This window comes from Cinclus cinclus, chromosome 13 (assembly GCF_963662255.1).
Source record: "Cinclus cinclus chromosome 13, bCinCin1.1, whole genome shotgun sequence".
Taxonomy (NCBI): Eukaryota; Metazoa; Chordata; class Aves; order Passeriformes; family Cinclidae; genus Cinclus; species Cinclus cinclus.
The window spans coordinates 957,178-972,298 of NC_085058.1; the positions used below are offsets into that span (position 1 = coordinate 957,178).

At 40.8% G+C, this 15,121-nt stretch overlaps 1 protein-coding gene across 3 annotated transcripts in view; it reads left to right on the forward strand.

Moving 5' to 3' along the window:
• USP3 (ubiquitin specific peptidase 3) overlaps nucleotides 1–15,121 on the forward strand; it is a 42,424-nt gene that overhangs the window by 21,956 nt on the left and 5,347 nt on the right. For all 3 annotated transcript variants that reach the window (XM_062501621.1, XM_062501622.1, XM_062501624.1), the window contains 10 exons: nucleotides 1,045–1,128; nucleotides 2,709–2,790; nucleotides 4,931–5,013; nucleotides 5,574–5,687; nucleotides 6,341–6,454; nucleotides 11,734–11,880; nucleotides 13,689–13,795; nucleotides 13,966–14,046; nucleotides 14,714–14,832; nucleotides 14,990–15,103. In XM_062501621.1, the coding sequence (XP_062357605.1) occupies nucleotides 1,045–1,128; nucleotides 2,709–2,790; nucleotides 4,931–5,013; nucleotides 5,574–5,687; nucleotides 6,341–6,454; nucleotides 11,734–11,880; nucleotides 13,689–13,795; nucleotides 13,966–14,046; nucleotides 14,714–14,832; nucleotides 14,990–15,103 (1,045 nt within the window). The remainder of the gene's footprint in view (nucleotides 1–1,044; nucleotides 1,129–2,708; nucleotides 2,791–4,930; nucleotides 5,014–5,573; nucleotides 5,688–6,340; nucleotides 6,455–11,733; nucleotides 11,881–13,688; nucleotides 13,796–13,965; nucleotides 14,047–14,713; nucleotides 14,833–14,989; nucleotides 15,104–15,121) is intronic.

Consider the following 15,121-nt stretch of genomic DNA (forward strand, 5'->3'; position numbering starts at 1 on the left):
GATCTTCTGTAAGTACCCATAGCTGCTGTGTGCATTGTTTGGATGTCTTGAGGGTCACATAAATTTCTCAGTGGCAAAAATCAGAAAACACTGACCTTAGGGACACCATTCAGTGGCAAGGACCTTTACTTTCTCAACTCTGTAGCCTTTTCAAGAATGTAGCGTTCGAAGTAACACTGACAATACTGCAGATTTATGACAGCAAAGAGTGTTGTGAATTCCAGTTGTGCCTGAAGTCAGTAGCTTCATTAAATTAAGAAGCAAATGTGGATCTGCTCCAGCAGAGGAATAGCCTGAGGTGGTGATAATGTATTCTGCATTTGAGTCACTCTTGTGCCAAAGGGAAAGGAGAGATGTAGCTGCAGTCCGATATTAAACATATCCAAAGTTAGTTTTCCTCACAGGACATGTTCACTTGCCTGCCCAAATTTGAAGCTGTAATTTGACACTTCACATTATATACAGAAACTGATGAGTGATGGAATAATATTTGTGGTTAAGCACAAGGTGCAAGTTGCCACAGACTTCTGACATGACTTTGGAAAACTCAAGTGATTTCTTAGTCCATCTTCACTGGTGTTTTTTCAGTAGCACAGACTTTTATCTGTATCTGTTCAGCACTTCAGGTATAGGCGATAACTTTACAATGTTAAAATAGTTTGAAGATTAATAAAGCTTGGTATTCTGTTTATCAGGGGGACAGTTGGTCTTTTCAGATGAATATGTGGATAGACTACTTAGTCTGCTTTTGGTTATACTGTTTCAGTTTTTGTTGTACTGGAATTCTGCCTTGGGTCAGGCAGTACCTCATGCTTTTGATTTCTAATAAAGAACTAAACTGTAAGAAAACCCATTAGAAGGTAACTAGATGGTTCCTGTACCCTCTTTTGCTGGAGAGGGATTCTCAGTGGGAGGTGTTGTGCTCCCCGGTTCTCCTCACAGACTTTCACGGGATCCCTTTGTTGTTTTCCACAGGTAGGTTTATGTGGTTTGATCTGCTTCACTGGGGTGTTTTGCATATTCTGAAAAATGTTTTTCTTGCAGTTATCGCTGTGATGATTTTGTAGTCAATGATACCAAGCTGGGCCTGGTACAGAAGGTCAGAGAGCACCTACAGAACTTGGAAAAGTAAGTAATTTGTTTGCATCCAGACTGCCTTGGGCAGACTTGTAATAGTGCATCATTTAAGTAGTATTTGTTTCATCTGTGTATGTGTATCTAATTACATGTCTTAATCCTTCTATGTCTGACACTGTGTTTAAAAATCTTTTCATCACTGAGAAGCAGAGGTGCAGAACAAATGGACTTGATTGATCATGATCTTGTTTCTTACACAGTGAATCTTGCAGAAGCAGCATATGATGATGCTAGTATTTCTACCTAAACAATAATTCCTGTCTTTTTCCATATAAATGAGAGAGATTTTTCAGAATGAAGCAAATAGTGTTGTCAGAGCTTTGTCAAAAAAACAGAATTAGCTTTTTTTATCAGTGAAATTCAAGAAGTGTAGGTGGAAGTAGTCTTCATATTAATTGTATAGTTTGATGTGCTGACAAAAAGATTAAGAAGTCTTATGAACTTGGAACTGCACAGAAGAAACATTTTTTCCTTTGTCTGGTGCTGTTCCACTGGAAAGCAGATAATCTGGTCTGGGTGATCTGTGTGCTGTGGCCAGGCCTGAGAGCAAAGAGTGCTTGCACAGTCATCCTGGAAATCTTACCTAATGCCAGGGGGAAATACGTGTGCATTCAGTGCCTCCAAATACATCAGAATATCCCCGAGTCCACACAGGACTCCTTCTAAGAAATTGCTGTGATCTGGGGAAATTTCTGGTTCCTCCCTGAGTTAAGCAGTGTATGGATTACTTGGTAGGTTATATTAATGTTTTCATTATTTTCCATCCTCTTTTGATGGCCTTGTCATGGCCTTGTACATGAGAAGCAAATTGGAAACATCCAAGTGATATAACTTCTTAGGAGGTGAAAGATACAGTGCAGGCTTCCATTCTGTGTAATGGTGGTTTTTGAATGCTTGGAGGGCTTTTTAATTAAAAAAAAAAAAAAGGCGGGTGGGGAACCTACCGACCAAACCCTGAAATGAGCTATGATGTCATAATCAAATTAGAGAGAAATCATCAACTGGTTTATTGGAGGGGCCATTAATTTCTATTGATGTGCAAAAGACTAAGTGGTTGTTTTTGTAACTTAGAATTACACAAATGTTACAATTTCATGTATTTTTATTTAAGTAAGAGAAGTCAGTTATGATACATAAGTGCTAAAATTCCACATATTCTTCATTTTTTGGTAACTTCGTCTGGATTTTTTTGAAGTTGAATTCTTAAAGGCTTAGATGATTCTCCTGACAGAAGTATTTAATTTCTTTGACCTAGGAAAATGATGACTATTTTAATAAGGCCACTAATGACTGTGACTAAGGCCACTATGACTGCTAATAAGGCCACTCTTGAGGCCACACATCCCTGGGCAGAATGTCCTGCATTAACTCCCTGGGTGGTTTGTGGGGCTGTGCCCAGAGGGAGGTGCAGCCAATTTCAGACTTTGCAGCAATGGGGAGTTTGTTTGCTGTCGGTGACAGCTGGTGACAGATGGAATCACTCTGTGGAACATGAGTTGATTTTCTCTGGTCCATTCCACACAACGCATTCTTTTTGTGGTAAATAACAGCTTTTAATTGCTTTCCAACAGTTCAGCCTTTACATCAGACAGACATAGGAAAAGAAAACTATTGGAAAACTCATCTCTGAACAGCAAGTTATTGAAAGTAAATGTAAGTATAATAGATCTGGTACAGTCAGTTCAAAGGGTTTTTGTAAACCTACTGAGGTTTACAGTTGGCCTAGACCCAGATTCTGCTTGGTGCACTTTAGCATCTTCTGACCACACATCCAAAAAAAGCCCCTTCACACACAAGCATGGCTCATACACTGCTGTATTTCTGTTGATGTAGACTGTGAGCTTTCCTGGGCTTTAGAAGAGTTTCAAGATGGAGCTTTGCTTTTCTAAGCAGGAAAGTGGCTTTAGTCTTTTTTTGTTTTTTTTTATTCTCCCATGTGCAGAAGGCAAAGGAGGAGGTACACTCTTTTGAGGGGAGGCTAAGAGTAATTGTTAGGAAAAAGTAAAACATGTTACCAGTATTTTTGAAAAACCATAGTAAAACTTGCTTTCAGGAGGAACTATGGACTATTTTTAAGATTTTCTTCTCCCCATTTCATCTTCCTGATATTTTAACTTCAGATCTGCAGGGCAGCACCCAGTAGAGAAGGATCCAGCCCTGGCTAGATGGCTGAAGGGCTGCATCTTTTCTTCCAGACAAAGAATGTTCCAAGTCAGATGTCTCCTTTGCACAGATTGGATTAAGGGAGTTTCTTATTTTTAATTTCTCCCAGAATTTGAGGGCGGTGAGATACTGACCCAGCTGTATTCATCTGCTTCATTTTCACCCTTGGGAAAATGGGGGAGAGATGGAGCAGAGCTTCTGGGCTGTGGGACAGCAGTGTCACCAAAGGGAGCTAGAGCAGCAGCTCCTTCATCCATAGGAATGAGAGGACATGAAATAAGAGCCTGGGGCGGAGCAAAGCAATTGGTTGCTGTTTGGCAAAGTCTGGAGAGGTTTCATTACTTTAAAAATGCACTACTGTACTCAGTTTAGTGTTGTCTGAATGTGCTGCTATACTGTCCCAATCTCACAGAGACTGATGAAGCCTGGGAGAAATAGTGGGGCTTTCTTGCTATGGCAGTACACAGCATCATTGTCTGGCAAGCTCAAAGCCAGTAAAAACCAGAAGAAAAATTCCAGGCAACGTTTAGATAAGGACAAGACAGAATTAGAAAGCATGAACTAAATGCTTATTTTATTCTTCCTGCTATGTGCTGTTTTGTCAGTCTTATTAATACTTCAGTATTGCCTCTAACAACATATTATCTTCTAATTGTTGGCATGTTGAAACATTATCTTGAACTGCAGTGGCAATGCTGTGTGCATTAGTGCTGTTCTGTGGCACTTGGGGCAAGAGTGAGAGAAGAATGTGCTCAGGACATTGTGGTGTTTGCACTTCGGGATACTAAAAGATAGCTCAGCTTTTGCATTCTGTTAGAACAATGAAGAATGCCCAGAAATTTGATTAACTTCCAGTGTGGTATTTTGTGGACTGTGGAATTTGTCCAAGTGTTGCAGATTCTAGAATCATAAATACAACATTGTCCACATTTTTCTTCCCTTTCCTCCCCACCCACCCTGGAGATAATTTTGACAAAAAGCAAGCTCATCTGTGGGTTCATTGTTCTAGGCCGTAAATGGTGTGTAAATGCTTCTTTTTCAACTCTTTCCCTTTTCTTTGCACAGTCTAACTTGACTATTTATTTGATAAATAAATGCTGTTGTCTTGTCTTTCAAAAACCCTTCTGGCCACCACAGAACCCCACTGAGACTCAGACTAGTGTTAGTGACTTGGTGACTTAAAAAGAGCCTGGAGGTGGCCACACCGTGCATATTAGCCATGGGGAAAAGATGGATGAGGATTAGTACTTTCATTTTTCAAAGGCACTGTAGGGAAATGGCTGTCCAGTTCTCACTGGACACTACTGGAGTTTGAATATTTAACATACATACACACAAATCCTTGGCAATAAGAGCTTGTGACTAACTCTGTGTTGTCCTATTCTAATTTTATTTGCACAGGAAGACGTATAGTCTTCCCGTGACAGGAATGAGTAACAAATAGTTTTCATGTCAAGATGGAGTTTCAGGGCAGTTTGAGTTGTCAAGGTGGTTGCTTTGGCTTTGCAGCTGCACTCAGTGTTGTTCATTGTTGTTCAGCTCTGTGCTGATCCAACAGTGATGACTTTGGAGGGGGAGAAGTGGTGGAGCAATGATAAATCTTTCTTTAACCTACCTGTTTTTATTCTAGGGAAGCACCACTGCCCTTTGTGCCACAGGCCTTCGGAACCTGGGGAACACTTGTTTCATGAACGCAATCCTTCAGTCACTCAGGTACCTTCTGCAGCTCTCCCACCCCTCTTGGGGGGCTCATGTGCTGGAGCATTGGGCAGGGGGATTTGGCAAGTTTCCACTGGACAGAAGTGCACCTAGATTTGCAGGAGTGAGTGTGCATGGGTTGATAAAGTTGTGTTTGATGGTGTGAGGCACGTGATTCTGTGATACAGCATTCCAGAGGAAATCTGCCATGTCTTGGGCAGAACAGGAGATTGCCCCTTCACTGCTGAGGCTGGTGAAATACGTTCCCTTCCTCAGCAGATGCAAGTCTGGGTTGTTAGGAAATGATAGGTCAGTCTGGCAGGGTATCTCTTAGTCAAAGCAGAGCCAAAATATGACGACTTTAGGAAGCTGGGATGACAGTGGTATTTGCAGGTCTGCTTAGTAACTGACAAAGTATTTGCCGTAGTGTTTCTTGTCTCTTGAACTGTTTGTGATTGCCATCCTGTATCAGTGCATGAAGTGGTGTTCATGCACTTCAAAGAACAAGCTCTAGAGTACATAATATTCTTTTTCTCTGCCCTTTAAGGATTTCATTCTTATTTCCTTTTTCCTAGTAACATTCAGCAGTTTTGCTGTTACTTCAAGGAGTTGCCTGCGGTGGAGCTGAGGAATGGGAAGACGGCCGGGCGGCGAACTTACCACACCAGGAGCCAGGGGGATAACAATGTGTAAGCTGTGTGTGCCTTGTGAGCTCTGAGCTGTGCTGGAAACAGCAAGTGTGGGCTGCTGGGGACACTGGGCACTTGATACTGCACAATTCACAGGGGACAGGGGCACAGAAGAAGAATTGCCTCAAAGAAGGAAACTTGTATTGCTTGCAGCTTGCTGTTACAGGTCTGATGCTGCAGGGAGAGGCAGTCAGGTAGTGCTGGAGTGTGACTTGTTAAATCATGTTAAAAAGTCTCTTGATACGTGCTGCAGACATGCTACTGAATTCCAGCTAAAACAGCGTCATGGGGATGTGACTGCAAGTCAATCTACTGCTGCTAAAAATGCAGGAGTAAGAGATTCATGATCTGTAGGTTGTTAGAGCAAGTGTTAAAGGGATAATGTTAGCAGAGTCTGCACTAAAATGGCAAACAGTGCACAAGTGTTTGCATGAGTCCTGAACATCTGAAATGTAATTTTTCTAAGATGTATGTCTTCAACATTATGGGTAGCATTTTGGATGTAAGATGTTTGAAGATACTGGAAAGGATATTTACCCAGTCACTACAGTCTTAACCCTGCTAATTTCTGATACTTGTACCATTGAACAAGTAAAGCTCTAAGGGTTGTAACACAAACCCACATTAAACACCAGCTCTTACTTTCTTTACAGTTCACTTGTGGAAGAATTCAGAAAGACACTCTGTGCTTTATGGCAAGGAAGCCAAACAGCATTTAGTCCAGAGTCTTTATTTTACGTTGTTTGGAAAATAATGCCAAATTTTAGGTAAGTGTTGGGTTTTTTTTGTTTTTTTTTAATAACAATTCTTGATTGCAACCACATATTGCTGGGGTCCTACTCTAAAATAGGATGCACTCTATACAGCTTTCCATATGCCTTCAGATGTGCTTTGAAAAGAATCTTTGCTTTGATCAACAGTTTTCTGTTCATCGGTACTGCTTGCTTTTTTCTTCTACCACATGGTAGCAGTATCAGAGAGGACAGCGATCTCAAATGAGAAACAGTGGTAGTTGTACCTTTGAGCTAGTGCTCCAGAAGAATCAACCTGTTGAGTGGTAGGTAAGTGCCAAGTGTGGTGTGTTGACAGAACCCAGGCTTGGCTCTACAGTAAGAAAATTATGTAGTCAGATTAAAAAAGATACAGCACCTGCAGGCTTAAATGCAAACATACTGGCTGAAACTTCCTTGATTCTCTCAAAATACAGTAGTCACCAGCTGGATGTGATATAAGGACTATAAGAGAAAAATCCTGTGCATAATAAGCATTTTGGGCCCATACTGAGAAAACAGATAATAAAGAGAAAGGGAAAAAGGTTACCCAAGTAAACCCAAGTATTGTTCCTCTCCAAGGTCTCCCTGTCCTGGCTCCCGAACCTCTTTCAAAGGAGCACTGAAACCTGTTAGGATATATTGTGATGCAGGTAAGTTGATGTCATAGTTTAATATAATTTGGTTGTTAGTTAAGGAAAAAATCCACCAACTACTTAAGTAATTCCCTATAAAAACCTTAACAGCTTCCTTCAAACCTGACAAAACCAATCACTAGCTAACTTTAAATATTGACACCCTGTTAAACTCCTTTAAAAAACTACATATGCCTCTGTGAAATCACTGCAAACAACATAATCCCGTTCAGAAGTGCAGAAACAGCTGAAATCAATGCCATGAGCCTCTGCAGCTACTGCCTGACAGAAACCATGTGACCAACAACAAAAAGCCATTTCCTAATGCAAAGCCCAAATAATATTAACTCTTTCACTGCCATAAAATTCTACTTAAAGACAAACGTGCGAGCACCACTTTTCCCAATTCAAAAAAGTGAAAGCACGGAAAAAGAACAACATAAAGACCCCAACATCAATTAAAAAAAGTGCCAAAAACCAAATGAGAAAAAATGCCTTAGTCTTAAGCTGAAATGCTCTTAAAAAGCTATGATGAAGATATAATTACTGTATCAGACTCTTTTTCCCTATAACTCATAAAATGCATTGGAGTGTTCTAATCACAGCCATGAGCAGGAGCTCTACTACTAAAGCAAGCAGATGTCGAAGAAGCTTTGATTTGATGAAAAGCTTAAATAGAGAGAAATGAAAGTGGTGAAAAACCTAGCCCTAGGGATAGAAGAGGAAGAAGACTTCTGATTCCCAAAAATAGATGACGAAAACTTTTGTCTCTATACTAGAATAGCTCATCCTTGAAACTGCTCCCCAATAAATTGAAATGACAATAAACTGAAATGGTAGGAGTTGTGAAAAAAATACCAAACATAGGAGAGACTTCAGGATTGTAAATTTCCTGGTGGCTGCTATTCATGAAAATTAAAAGCATGAAAACTGTTTCTTGTGAAAATGTCTACATGGCATGGCAAGAAACACTCCTCTCCCTAAGTGGACCGAAGAAAGATTATTTTAAAAGTAATAAACTGACTGAAATACCGAATTTTGTCTCTTTATGTTGTCAGAGAGAAAAGAAAGAAGAGCTGCAAGGAAAGTGTTCTGAAGGCTTATTCTGATTTCTTACTATTCTTCTTTTAGTTCTGTTAATAAAGTTTCCTTTATACCCTTTAAAGTTTTGAGCCTGCTTCGCTCTCCTACTAATCCTTATGTCACAACAAAAAATGAATAATTCTGGCATTTGGGCAGTACTAAGCCCACTACATTAATTCATGTATTAAATTAAAAACTCAGGTTGGCAAACCAAAAACACTACAGTTGCTCCGTGTTTTCAGATAGTAAAGATGTTCTCTTGTCTGTTACATCTCCAGCAGTGCTGAAGCAATGCTGTGAACACATCTGCTCAATGAATAACCCAAAGGACACAAATCTTTTTATTCTGTTCTTCATACTGCTAGTTATGTTTCATTTGGTTTATGAGAATCAAGGAAGTTTTACGCCAGTAGTTGGAAGCAGTGACCAAAACATTATAGGCAAACAAACATCATCCCTTATGACTTTGGCCAATTTCCCTATTAGAGTTTTCTCTGTAAGTCTTGTTAGACCAACTGAGGATCCTATTCCTTGAAGTTTCTCAAGTAAGTTTTCAGCACTCTGGATTCTATCACAGTTTTTAAAAGAAAAAGTGCTGTTTGTTGGGGTTCTCCCTCTTCCCTTTTTATTCCTAGTTTTCTGGGACCATGTCTGCTTTTAATGGATAAGGGAACTCATAAAATCAAATGGAGAATAGTCGGCTGCTTTTAACAGGTCTCCACTCCCACACGAACCAGGGAGATTGGAATTTGTTCAGTGCTTAGTTGAACCTTGTAAAAGCTAACAGTGCTGAAATTCTAGCTGTGTCCTGTGTGCTTCTGGGAGATGAGGAGGAGGCAGATGGATGGATGTGTGGAAGAGCAGCTGGCTAGCAGCACAGCAGCCACTTTGGGTGCTTGTGTAGCCTGAAGTGATGGGGCAGGAGAGGAGGAGCTGGAAATGGGTTCAGTTTTTTTAGTCCAAGGAGATTGCGGTTGTTAAAGTGAAGGACTGTGAGTGCTGCTCTCCCTGAGGAGGGTTATAGAAGAAGCTGCTGCTGCCCTCGGTGCCCCTCTGCCTCTCACTGCAACAGGGAGCAGAGAATGCCATTTGTAGTTACTGCAGGTACAACTGCAGAGCCTCTGGGCTCTCCAGCTGCTGTACAAGGCCTGCTTCCTGCTGCTGTTGTGCTGCATGCCAGGGCAGTTCTGCAGCCTCAGGCCAAGTTGCAGGATGTGTGTTTTGCTGATTTACTGCTGTGTAAATAGTGTGCTCTATTTTCCTGGTGAGTGATCCTCTTTTTATCCTATCCTCTTGCCACTGGAAAAAAGAGTGTTGGGGGTGGGCTTGAATTGAATTGCTTCAGGTGGACTTGACATCAGTTTTGTTGCACAAGCAGACTGTCAGAGCATCTCTGCTTTTTGCTGAAGGGCTTTAACATCGTAATTTATTTTAAATAGTGCATTGTCCATATCATATGTCCTTTTAAAGATCTGTGTCTATAATTATGCTTCTTAACAAATCCAAAGAATTTTCCATCTATAATTAGCATGCCTATATGCAAGTATAAATACATGCACCGGGAGATTAGCCAACAATGTGGAACAATTCCAGAGGTTTATTTGTTGCAGAGCAAGTGTGCCAAGCTCTTTTTTCATGTCAAAAAGGTGTCTGAAGGAAAGACTTTCCATAAATTTAATCTTTGTCTGTTTAATGTGGTTGCTTAGTGGTTACTGAAGAAATCTGTATTCAGTAAAGTAAGCAAATCCTCTGTTACCTTAGCAACTTCAAAGCCGTGCACAATTAATGTGCAGCTTTGAAACAGAGTTTGGTTTTACTACTTTGTTTTAACAAATGTGTAATTACTTTGCAACTTTGGGACAGCAAGTCCAATTCTTGGCTGTACAGGACTGTGGCCTGTTGAAGCACAGCAGTTTCTGTGTGCTGGGTTTTCTGTTGTAAAAGGTAGGCAGTGCTGCCCATATGTCTATATAGAGACTCCTTGATTTATTTTAAAGCTGTTGTTTTGGGAAAAAAGCATTACTGTAATCCTACAAGGTGAAAATTTTAATTTTTATTCTGTTATCTCTTATCAATACTCTGATAGGATGCATCTGTGTTCCTCACGTTGCATATTTCTGTTGCAGTGAGTCCATTAGCATTTCTCTCCGCCTCTGGGTACTCAGTGTTACAGGATTTTCTTTTCTTTCAGCACTCGCATTAAAAACCCATTTATTTATCTCCCAGACATTCCTACCTGACAGTTATTGCCAGCACTTGGGGGTAGTGAGATGGAAAAGAGGAGGCCTGATGAAACAGCTTGTGAGAATGGACAGGAGGTGGAGGGGAAGCCAGCTTTTGCTGTGTAGGGATTTCTGTAGCTTAGGCCTACAGTTACCTGCACATACTTATGTCAGTGTTGCACAAAGCTTTCAGTGTTTCACTGCGTATCCTGTCCTGCTTTGTCTCAGTGTGTAGCTTAATGGCAAGTGAACAGCAATTGTTTGTTGAATTTGATGCATGATTTAGCTTAAATAACTTAAAAGGCACGTTTTACCATGATTGCTTCTCTGTTCCTTTTGGTAAGGTTTGTTAGTGGTGAAATAATAATGGTGATTGAGTAGCATTGCTGCTGATGGCACAGCACATGTGAGACTGGAGCCCTGGCCTACCAAATCCAAATGCTCAAGTGATGCTCTGGATACCCCACCATGACCTCCCTCTGTCAGAAAAATGAGTTATGCAGGGAAGGTATGCAATTCCGAGCATGGATCTTGTTCTAGACAAAATGGTGCTCTCATCCTAATTATTTCAGATTTCATATTGATGCTGGAACATACATGTGGAAAACAAACCTAGAGACTAAATTCCTGCCTTTTTTAAGGAAGGGACTAAATAGACAAACACTGGTACCTGCCAAAGTGACTGGGATCAGTGACTGATTGAGAACCACTGAGAAATACTGACTCTGCACCCCATATGAACAATATATTTTGTGGTGTCTTTCTTTTGAATCTTGCCGGGTTTGAGATTACAATATATTGACCCTAACCTCTGGCAGATTCAAAGTAGGGACAAATATCTGAATGAGATTCAAAGCAGTTCTGCTGAAGCACAAATCAAACATAGTCAGTACCAAAAGAGATGAAGAAGCCACTGCTGCCATCCCCTGTGTATTTCAGTTACCTAGGACACAGTCCTGGGGTGCCCCTGGCACAGGGGGACCCGCTGAGGCCAGGTAACAGCATGGCTACTCTGGTACACCTGGCTGTGAGCACATGGCAGGTGTCTGCTGCTCCCTGCTGTTTTCTCTTCCTGTCTGAACTATATATGAAAGGCTTCTCCATTCTCACAAGAGGCATGCAGAGAGCACAAGCTGCAAAGGATCAGAATCACTGAATTTGTCAGGATGTTGCTGTGCCTTTCCAGAGGCTACTTGGAAAACTTTCTAGCTAATAAGTGCAAATGGAAAGTCTTCTCAGTATGATTAAACAAGCAAAAGGTTTTTTTCCTGTGACCCTGGTGCTTGCTGTGTGTTGCCACTAAAGCAATATTTTTGTTGTTTCCTTTTCTCTTAAGGGGATACCAGCAACAGGATGCCCATGAGTTCATGCGTTACCTTTTGGACCATCTACACCTGGAACTCCAGAGTGGCTTCAATGGTGTTTCACGTTCAGTAATCTTGCAAGAAAATTCTAACCTGTCTGCAAGCAACAAATGTTGCATGTAAGAAGTGGTTTTTAATTTCTTCAGAGTCTTCATGCCTTTGTATGGTGGCTCTGAAATTTCAGGTTCAGGATGCATGGTTTTGAGTTTTCTTCAGTGCTTCTAACATTAGGCAGTGCAAAACTGCAGGTTATAAAGATAAGCATTCTATAGGCTCTGTGTGCCTTCAAAATGAAGTGTCTTACTTAGATCAGCAGTTTTCACAGGTGTGAGTGAGAATACAGGCTACATTGTAAAGACATTTTAATTCACTTGTCTTTCAGAAATAAAAAACTGTATTTTCTATACCCAGTAGAATTCTTTCTTCTCACCAGACAATGTCATTGTCTTAGGGTGATAGATAGCCTGAATGCTGCAGGAGTGAAAATGATGGACAAGGATTTTTGATATTTAAATTGTCAGCAGACCTCCTGGATTAATGACTGAGTAGTGCGGTTATAGCTTGGAGTCAGTTTTCTTGCAATGATCTTGTGTATCACTTGACAGTTACAGTTGGTGCTTTTTTTTTTCTTTTCATGCTACTGTGTGCCTTGAAAGAGGTGTAATTTGGGTGTTTCACTCTTTCTGTACTTCTCAAAATGCTGTTTTTTCTGACCTCTGTCCTAGCTGTGTTTTTTCTCAGATTGAAATTCTTAGAGAGAGAAAACCTACTATTTGCTGCAGGAAGGAAAGTTGTCAGATTAGCCTGCACATTTAGTCCCTAAGTCCTCGATTCCCTACAGAAAACTTGAATTTTTCCTTCTATACTGATTAGGACAGAGAGTGAGCAGGCCAGAGATGCAGGGTTTTATAGACGCTTCGTTAGGGAAAGCCTAGAGTTCAGACTGTGCTTTTTACTGCATTTATGTTGTGTTGCTGATGCATAAAAATCCCCCAGAAGAATCTTAAAATATTTGTAGAATTGACATGTATTTGAAATCTAAACCAATTTTGTTTTGTCAGTATTTTGAATTCAAAATCCAAGGAGAATTTAACTTTTGTTCTCTTATCTGCTGTAAATTTGTCTTGAGAAGAAGGGCTGTTCAAATGCACAGTGAGGTGGGGTAAGCTGCACTTCTGGCCAGGGCACTTTACTGCTTCCAGTGAAGTAATAAATAGTCTGTGAATGCTCTCTTCTTATGCACCACTTCAGTTGAACGGCTATTTCCTCCTGCTCAGGAAGCAGTCAGATGAGCTGTAAAGAGGTGGGTGGAGTGCAGGCAAGTAACACAGGTTTCTGCAAGCTTTAGTGTTGTATAGTAACTTAACTTAAATTTTTTTCCTGTGTTTTTTAAACTGGACTGTGAGAAGCAGGCCCATTACATAATCTGCTAAAAAAATTAAGTCGGAGAGAAATGAAAGCTTAGAGAACAAATGCTGGTCTTGAACATTGTTTATCATGTCTTAATGCAGCTTAAGCTGTCGTTTGCAGTGAAGTGCAGAAACGTGCTCAAAGTAGTCAGAAGCACGTGTAAGAAAGGGTGTAGAGTTGAAAGAAAAATATGCTTGACCTAGCTGAGAAGGTTTGTTTCAGATAAAGGCTTAATTACAGCTGTGTAAGCATGAGGGACAGCTCCACTATAGAAATGCACCCAACCGTACCACAGCACTGACAGTTTGAGAATCTGCTTAGATCCCCCCAGTCCACCTTTTATTTAGGTCCAAGACAAAGCAGTGTAGACACCACAGGTGTGATGTGCCCCTGGGCAGCTGCAGTGCCTGTTCTGCCTGGAGCACCCAGTCCCAGTTCATCAGCAGGTGGGAGCACCAAACATGGGACAGGTGTTGGGAACCTGGCTAACTGTACTTCTCTGATGTGCTTTGTCTAGAAATGGAGCATCAACTGTTGTCACTGCCATTTTTGGAGGCATTCTTCAAAATGAAGTCAACTGCCTAATATGTGGGACTGAATCTAGAAAGTTTGACCCATTCCTAGGTAAGATGATGCCTGTTGTGTTCCAAATACCGTGTGACTTAGAGGAGAAAATTAAATCTGAAGCCTGACATATTTAGATGTCACATGACAGACCCAGAGTTTCAGCCTGAAAAGACCAGGCATTGTTCTATTCAGCCCTAATTTTGTTTTTTAAATCATTGCTTTTCTAGACCTTTCGCTAGATATTCCAAGTCAGTTCAGAAATAAACGTACTAAAAACCAAGAGAGTGGACCAGTGTGCACGCTACGAGGTAAGAGTGCCTGGCTGAGGAAATCACACTGGGCCTAGGAGGATTTTCTTTCTAGTCAGAGCATGTCTAACATAGTTCACTCTTCCCAGCCACTGATCTGCAGTGTTGCCTGTGGGTGTTTGCTGGGGCTCTGTCCTTGGAAGTTTGGGCCATGCCCACAGTGAGGATGGTTCTTGGGGGTTCTGCATTTAAAACACATCCATACAGGTCAGGCAGCAGTGCTGTTACTGATGTTGGTTTTTACAGGATGTTAGTTTTTACAGATCTGTGAACAGACTTGCTGAAAATCATGAAATACTCAACAAAACCCTGTTGTTGTATCTGGTCTCTTTGTATCTAAAGCCAAACAAGCTTTAAAAGTTGAATAGTCTGTGTTAGAAAGCAATTTGTCTTTGTTGGAAAGCAGTTGTGCTGAATGTTGGATGGAGTCTTGTTTGGAAAATGGAGATTTTGTGAATGCCTGTTTTTTTTCTTTCAAACTACTTCTAGCTGCTTTCGGGAACAAGGAAGGTTTGCATGTTACAACATGCTATTGTATTAAAACATTATTACACTGCTTTTTTTTTTTGCTGCTCAGATGGATACAACAGCAGATGAGCACAGCTTATTAATGTATTTGTTGTATTTCATGTTACAAAAAATCACTTGATGTATCTGCTTTTCCTAGATTGTCTTCGCAGTTTTACGGACCTGGAAGAACTTGATGAGACAGAGCTGTACATGTGTCACAAATGCAAAAAGAAACAGAAGTCCACCAAAAAATTCTGGATTCAGAAACTACCAAAGGTTTGTATAAGCATGGAAATAACAGTGTGACAAAATGTCAAAGGAAATAATGGTTCAACCAAGACTCCTCCTTCCCCATGGCTACTGCAGTGTCCAGCACCAAGTTCAGCAGTTCAGCCCCCTCCTCTAAGACACCTTTTGTGATGTCCCCGTGCAGGTGCTATGCTTACACTTGAAACGCTTTCACTGGACAGCATATCTGAGAAACAAGGTTGATACATATGTTGAGTTTCCCTTGCGAGGCCTAGACATGAAATGCTACTTGTTAGAGGTAAGAAAGAAAACCCAC